General features: G+C 39.2%; 1 protein-coding gene across 1 annotated transcript; it reads right to left on the reverse strand.

Moving 5' to 3' along the window:
* Positions 1 to 340: 340 nt before the first annotated feature.
* On the reverse strand, positions 341 to 1,555 carry LOC133845583 (uncharacterized protein K02A2.6-like). The gene is made up of 2 exons (XM_062280074.1): positions 420 to 1,555; positions 341 to 357 (listed from the first exon to the last, which is right to left on the reverse strand). Exon 1 carries the CDS (start codon positions 1,504 to 1,506, stop codon positions 838 to 840), a length of 669 nt encoding a protein of 222 aa, XP_062136058.1. The 5' UTR covers positions 1,507 to 1,555; the 3' UTR covers positions 341 to 357; positions 420 to 837.
* Positions 1,556 to 8,498: the final 6,943 nt, after the last annotated feature.

Consider the following 8,498-nt stretch of genomic DNA (forward strand, 5'->3'; position numbering starts at 1 on the left):
TTACACTTGTTATTCGATTTTTTGATTTGCGGGGGCGGAAGTGGGCGTGGCAAAAATTTGAAACAAACTTGATCTGCGTGCAAACATAACAAATGCTGTCGAAAAAAAATTATAGCTCTATCTCTTATAGTCTCTGAGATCTAGGTGTTCATACGGACGGACGGACAGACACACAGACGGACAGACGGACAGACGGACATGGCTATATCGTCTCGGCTGTTGACGCTGATCAAGAATATATATACTTTATAGGGTCGGAGATGCCTCCTTCTACCTGTTACATACATTTCCTGCCGGCACAAAATTATAATACCCTTCTACCCTATGGGTAGCGGGTATAAAAATTTCGAAAACGACCTGTGAAAACGACAACAATAAGTAAAGAACACCTACCAGAATCTATTACTATTTATTCTTACCAAGTACAAAATGCACTAAGAGAATTCTAACCTCTTGTGTCTTGTGGTATAAATTTTTACACCAACCAATATGCGTCTATGCACGCTGCCGGTCACCAGAAAAGTGCTTTGACCGGAATCAGCCTAGCTTAAGCTAGCCGCGCATGCGCGTGGTGACACAAACGTCAAAGCTGAGCTTTCCAGTGCAACTCGCTAAACGTCAAATGTGAGCTTTTCAGTGCAGCTGATGCACTACTTAAAGCTCGGCTTTACAGCGCAGCTGATGCACTTAAAGCTGCGCCCTTAGTTGAAATTTCTTGCATACTTTTAGGACGCATTTGATATATATCTGCTTCAGGCGTCGTTACAAAATCCCCCCCGCTAGAATCAGGCTAGGGTATTGTAATGGTACCCTAGACTGACTCCGCCTGAAGCAAACTTACTGCCGTATGTCCTTAGCATGATAATTTCCCAACAACCGGCCCTGCAGATCCTCTAATTCATAATACGAGTTGCCTATCTTCCTCCTCACTCGTGCTTTAACGAAGGCGGGCCCAAACTTAGCGTTGTACCCGGTTTGAAAACAACTTTGCTTAAAGTTCCTTCTGTACACTTCTTGCCCGGTAGTAAAAGAAACTTCTCTCGAACGAAGATTATACTTCCGTTCGTTTTGCTCGTGCTTTAATAACATGAGTTTAGAGGCTTCATCGCGAATTAAGTCAAACGAGTCCTGCCGATTAAACGCTAAAGAGCGATCGTCCAGCAAATTTAGCTTCCTTAGCAATCCGTAAGTTGACCCAGAAGTGATCATATGCTGTCCAAACGCCATGTAATAGGGCGAGGTTCCTATACTAGAGTGAATAGAGGACCTTAATGCACAGCTGATTTTGCACAACACTTCGTCCCAATCTTTCTGATCAGGGCGCAAGTAAGCTCTAATTCCAGATATAACCGACCTATTTACTCGTTCTGAGGCGTTTGCTTGTGGCGAGTGAACTGCGGTCAGCACGTGATTTACTTCGTACTGACGCAACAGCTTTTGAAAGGCTTCTGAGCGAAACTGGGATCCATTATCGGAAACAATTGTCTCCGGAACTCCAAAAGTCATAAATAATTCGTTCTCTAGATATTTTATGACAAGTGCTGCGTTTATTTTCTTAACGGGTTTCAGAAAAACATATTTGGAAAAATGGTCAAGAACAATAAATATTCCAATATGTTCGCTTCGCGATCGTGGATAGGGCCCAAGAAAATCTATGTAGAGTCGTTGGAAGAACCGCTGACTTTCAGGCGCTTTCCTAATGGCGGTCGAAGTGCATAATTAGGCGCTTTTGTGGTCTTACACACCTCGCAGGCGTTAATATATGCCTTGACGTCAGCCACCAAACCTGGCCAAAAATAGTAACGCCTAATTCTTTCGATCGTTTTGTGGATGCCTCCATGCGAGCACAAGGGATTGTTATGTGCTTGAAACAGGACCTTCGGAACCAGCTCTTTCGGTATCCAAAGCTTCCAGGCATACTTATCGTGCTTACGTTCACCTATTAGATGTTCCGCCTTACGATACACGTATCCATCATTAATTTTCAAATCCGGGAAATTTTCTTCATTTGCCTTCACCTGATGAAGCAAATCTAAATAGTCTGCGGATTGAAAATGTTCGGATTTTAAATCGATGAGCAACCCATCTCGCAGATCTATCGCTGCTATCGTATCTTCGTTAACCCGCGACAACGAATCTGGTACTACATGCAAGGAGCCTTTGCGATGCTCAATTTGAAATCGATAACGCTGTAAAGATAATGCCCAACGAGCTAAGCGTGAACTCAAATCGTGATTTGACATGAGCCATTTTAGCGAAGCGTGATCCGTCACTATTTTAAACTCATGTCCTTCCACATACGCTCGAAAATGCTTAAGAGCAACTACTGCAGCTAAGCACTCTTGCTCAGTTACTGTGTAGTTACGCTGTGCCTTATTTAACTTTTTCGAGATGAATGCGACGGGACGCTCATCTCCATTTTCTGCTACCTGTACCAACACAGCGCCAATGCCTGTTTTGCTTGCGTCGCAATGTATTGCAAACGGCTTTGCAAAATCCGGACTGCACAATACCGGAGCTTCGCTAAGACGAGCCTTCAATTCATCAAATGCTCTCAATGCTTCGGGCGTCAAACTAAAGCGTCGCTTAGTCGTCATCAAATCCGTTAATGGAGACGCAAGTGACGCAAAATTGGGAACAAACTTACGATACCAGCCACATAACCCCATAAAACTTCTCAAACCTCTTAAAGTTTTCGGCGCAGGGAAATTTAAGATGGCTTTCACCTTTTCAGGGTCTGTTCTTATGCCACCGTCACCTATAATGTGGCCCAAATAGCGTACACGCCGCATGCAGAAATGACTTTTGCCAATATTTATCATCAGATCTGCCCGCTTAATGTGTAAAGCTATTTCCCTTAGCACCTCCAGATGCCTTTCCAAACTAGAAGAGACCACTAAAAGATCATCCAAATACACAAATACCTCGTTCCTGAGATGAGCAGGAACCACTTTATCCATCAATCGAGACATTGTGCTTGTAGCGTTACATAAGCCAAATGGCATGACTTTAAATTGGTAGAGGGTCTACCAGGGACTGTAAACGCTGTCTTGTCTCGAGATTGAGGCTCTAAAGGCACTTGCCAATATGCATCTTTCAAGTCCAAGCTGGTTATGTATTCGGCCTTTGGTAAGCGGCTCAAGATGCCTTGAATTTGTGGCAGAGGATAAGCATCCTTTTCAGTGAAACTATTCACTTTCCGACAATCAAGACAAATTCTGACTTTGCCGGGCTTGGTGACCATAACTATGGGAGATGACCATGCACTCTCCGACTCCTCTATAACGCCTAGTTGCAACATCCTGTCAATTTCAGTGTACATATCCTTCTCCACTGCAGGCGAGACAGGAAAATGCCGTTGCTTCACAGGCTTAGCATTGCCCATATCTATTGCATGCGATATCAAGTTGGTCTTTCCGAGACCTTCTTGAGCAAAAGAAGGAAAACACCGTATGACGTTGGCCAACTTAACTTTGTCACCACTAGACAATACATGTTGGTCAATATCGTCACTCTCACCATTTGACTCCGTCGTAACCTCTAGGCTTGCAAGTTCTAAGTTTTTTGGGAGAAGATTATACAACTTCCAAAAATCTATGCCCAAGTACAGATCTTGCTTTAAGGATGGAACTATATATAAATTCAATGACTTTATCACGTTGCCGTATTCGATGTCCGCTCTAATTCGACCTACTACTTGCTGTGTGCTTCCATCAGCAGTGGTAGCGCTACTCTGCATGGTCTTGAATGCAACCTTTTCTTCTAATAATTCTTTGGCCAAACTACCTCCGCAACAACTTATGGACGCACCAGAGTCAAGCAATCCAAAGACTGTGCGGTTTAAGATACGAATTGGCAGAAATGGCCTCGGATCAAATGATCCTGAGAGTTCGAACAAACATATTCTAATCCTATTACTGCCTTTTTGACGTGCTGCCAAAAGGACTTAATACGCTTGGAGTTTCGTGCATTCGTGCTCTGAATCTTTGGTAAACATTCTCGTTCAGGGTTTAATGTCAAGCTGGGAATTTTTTGATGTAGCAATAAGCTTTCATCTTGTTTTTGTAAGTCTGGTAATGTAGGTAGTAAAAGACTCTGTGCTTTCGCTACTGATCTGTCATGGTAGCCTGGCTCTTTGCGGCACTCGGAGTCTTCGGTCTGAACGCCGACTTCGATGTGCCGAACTTGGAGTTTTTTGAACATTTTAAGCAGCTTGGCTTATAAGTGTTTGCTGCTCCACAGCCATAGCAAAAGACCCTTCTTTCGGACAGACAATCCTGATACCTATGCCCCTCTTTTCGGCAATTCCAGCATATCAAGGATATAGCCTCCACATCTAAATCTTCTGCTGGTTCCGTCTCGCTACTCTCTTCTGAATCCTGGACCAACTCCGACACCTCACGCTTGAAATGAGCTAGTCTAGCGTATCCATGAGACCGCTTCACGTCGTCTAAAAACGTTTCACGACGTCTGCATATTTCCCTAAGAGCTGGGACTGTTCTTATGGTAACATTGAGCAACTCATGTTGAATTTCTGGTCTCAGATTATTTCTCAGAATGCGAACAATTTTATTATCTGACCACGGAACTTCCAACTGATCGATTAGAATCGATATACTCTCATAAAAACTATCAAAAGTCTCGCTGATCTTTTGCTTCCTGTTTCGTATCAACTCCTCGATATCACAATCGTCTCTAGCAATGCGAAAATGCGACCGCAATGCCGAACACAAGCTATCCCATCTAACTTCGCCAGTCGACTTATGGTATCGCCAATAAAACTCTAGTGCTTTGCCTTCAAAAAGCACACTGGCATTTCTGCAAAGAACTGCAAAGTTTCCTCCCAGAGTTTGGTGAGTTAGCGCTTCCGCTCTGTAGATAAAATTTTCTACGGAGACTCCGGTTCCTGAAAATTTCATTTTCCACCCGTTCAGTATTTGCACCACTTTGTCGGGTCTGTTAAAAAGATCGGACATGTGGGAGATGGGTGTGGCTGATTGGTGCGACATAAAATCTGTGTTACCCTCAAGCCTCATATCGTGAACTGGTCGGTTTTCAACTCTTAGAGCAGCTTGCGTAGGAGTGAACCTATTTTCACTCTGGACGGGAGCCGCTATCAGTCTTTGCATGCTATCGACTACCGAACTTTGTATCAGTTCCGCCATTCTCTCCGTCAGAGTTGTGAGCAATCTTTGCTCCATCGAGATCGGATCGGTCGCTTCAGCATTTCCCGAATCTCGGGTCTGCGACATTGCAACACCTTGTGATGTGCTAGGGCCATCATTTGATGTCGATTGGCTACCCTGCTCTTCCATTGTACGACTTTTGGACTGAGAGCGAGTTTGTAAGCCTTGGCTGTTTGTCGGCTTATTTGATGCTGGCCTACACACTGCTTGACAGACTGGACACTTCTCATTTGTCTTTAAATAAGCTTCGATGCACTTTTTGTGAAAGTCATGGTCACAAGGTGTTTTACATACATCTGCGACAGATCGGAACTCACTTTTGCAAAGCAGACAAGAGCTGGCTTTCCTAAAGCGCCTTTATTAGGCGAGCGAGAGACACTCATTTTAAGAGAAAAAAAATCAATACAAACGAGCCAACTATGAAAAACTGAACAGAGACAACGATCCCACCTAATATAACAACTCCGAAAAAATAAAAAAATATAAATATATAAATAAATAAAAGATATATAATTAAATAAATAAATGAAATAAATAGATAAATGACCAATAAAACACAACTCAAAAATCGTATTGTCACAAAGACAAAAAAAAAAAGAAATTCAAAAATAATATGTAATCAGAGATATCATAAATATTTTTAGCCGATAACAAAGCCTAACAACCACATATCGTAGGGTTATTTCCATTCACTACCAAAATTCTCAAAAAAAAGAAAGAAATAGAAATAGTGTATTAAATGTATTTTCCATCAAAATTAGTCCTGATTTACGGACAACAAAGCAGTTTATAATGCTTTTGTTGTATTCCAGCGAATCAGAGAAGCCTAATTCTACGAAGAAGAATTTCAAACTTAGGTATTCCTTAGTCCTTCGGGGTTGTAGCATTTTCTAATTAAAATGTCTACATATTCCAAGCCGTCTGACATAAAGAACATCCAAATTTAAACTGTTTGTTGAATTTATTTGTATTTCCTCCTACAAATAAATTCCGCATTATTGGCAAATTCAATAATTAGAAGCGAAAATTCGAAAGAAGAAGGATTCAAATTTGGGTATTCTTCAGTCATTCGAGGTTGCAAAATTTTATAACCAAAATGTTTACACATTCCATTCGACTGACATGAAGAACATCAAAATTTGTGCTGTTTCACCAATACTGAAAATTAATTTAAATGGGCCAAAATAATCTACCGCAGTTGAATTATTTTGTATTTCCTCATAAAAATAAATACTCCATTATTGGCAAGTACAAGAATTACAAGGGAAAATTCCAACACAACTTTTTCTTTTTGGACTGCTTCACCAATGATGAAAAACAATTTAAATGGGCCAAAATAATCTACCGTAGTTGAAATTATTTCGTATTCCTCATAAAAATATATACCCCATCATTGGTAAATACAAAAATTAGAGGGGAAAATTCTAATCCAACTTTTCCTTTTTGGCCAAAAAAGGAACTGATTGTGTATTAATTCTTGTAATCCATAACAAATTTGAGATAGAGTCGAATTTTTGAAAAGAAAATGAAAAGAAGATGAAAAGATTTTAGAGTACGATATTTTAATTTATCCGAGAGTCTTAATGAGTATTTACTGTACTCACTAAGGCCCTACACGTTGGGCGCCACTTTTCTTAATTAATAATAATTAATTATAACTGTAACGTGCAACGAGAAGAAGCACAAGGCGACAGGGCTATCGGCATTTGCGGGGCACGCTTTAGAGTCCGGCTCTAGCTCGTCGGCTTTGGGGGTGGTGGTCTTGCTTTTACCGATAGCCCTTTCTTCGCTGCCCATTATTATTAATGTAAGATCAGAAATTGAGCGTGCTGCGACGAAGAAGGGATTGCTAGAAAACTAGCCGGAAAGAGAAGGAAGATCCAAAATTGTCTCAAAAAAATAGAAAAAAAACAAAGAGAGAATAAGAGAGAGAGAGAGAGAGAGAGAAAGAGAGAAAGAGAGAAAGAGAGAGAGAGCGAGAATTGAGGTAGGCCATCACAGCTGTTATGTGATGAAGTCCCCCTCCCAAACTAAGATCACTGCCTCAGAGCATGGCTCTGGTGATCCCTTTTAACCCTACGACAGTGGTGTCGCTGGCTTGTCTCGGCTAAATAAAAATTAAATTAGTTCATGATTAATAAAATTTTAATTAAAGGTAAATATTAACCAATATTGCATTATAATCGACAAAAAGAATAAATCGTACAAAATTTTACTAATAATATTATACGAGAATTGTAGCAAAGTTATAATAGTTTCTTTTAAATCTATAAAGGTGTTCTTGGCTCAGTGCTTTGTATTATTATTTACTTTCTCTACAGTACGTTTCAGATTTATATCACGATTTTTTTTTTTTTTAGTAAAATTTCAATTTAATTTTTCATTCATCTTTTGTATGTTGCGAGTATGTGCCGGATGAATTGCCAATATGAGATACAAATATTTTTAATAAGAAAACTTACATACAGGACTCCCGCGGCGGCGATCGATCTCCGGCGAAGTACTGGAACATAGCTGTATAAAACCAAATGAAATTTCCACTAACACAATCTCATCTGACACAATCGCGGAAAAAAAAAAAAACTTTTTATATAACTTTACTTGCACTGACTTTCATAACTTATTCAATTAATTTAAATTTTTTTTTTTTTTTTATACAATAATTTTCGTTCAGGCATTTAACCTGAGAAGCTTTCAGCTGTTTTGTTTTAACTTGTGCACAACACATTCACACATTGTTTTTATATTCTAAATTTGCATGGCTTTGCAATTTTATTATTTCTTTTCAACTAATTCATTTGTATTCATACTTTTGTTTGTTTGTTTTAATTTGTTGCTTTACAATTATTATTAATTTTATTATGATTTTACACTTTTGCCATTGTAGTACAGTATTAATGTAAATTTGAATTTTTTAACTATTTCGTGAACGAGTGAACTTTTAAATTTTTTTAGATAATTTTCCCACTTTTAACTTTTCATTGTACTCATCTGAATTTTAACCAAATTAAGTTTAATTAAATTATTTATTTATTTATAATATTTCTGTGCAATTCTTTTTTCGCAATTTTTGCCAAACTAAAATTTTCTTATCATATTTTATTTTTTTCTTGTGCTGAGCGGCGCTACACTGTTGAGAATTATTCACGTTATTTTTCTAATTTTGTTTTAAACAATGTAGCGCATCAGTCTCTTTTCAAATTTTTTTTTTTTTTACTTTTTTATATATATCTGCACTTTTAACACACACACACACTATTTTTATGCACGCGAACTAGTCGCTGATGTTCAGGAAAGTAAAGATGCGATGAT

Source organism: Drosophila sulfurigaster, chromosome 3, assembly GCF_023558435.1.
Source record: "Drosophila sulfurigaster albostrigata strain 15112-1811.04 chromosome 3, ASM2355843v2, whole genome shotgun sequence".
Taxonomy (NCBI): Eukaryota; Metazoa; Arthropoda; class Insecta; order Diptera; family Drosophilidae; genus Drosophila; species Drosophila sulfurigaster.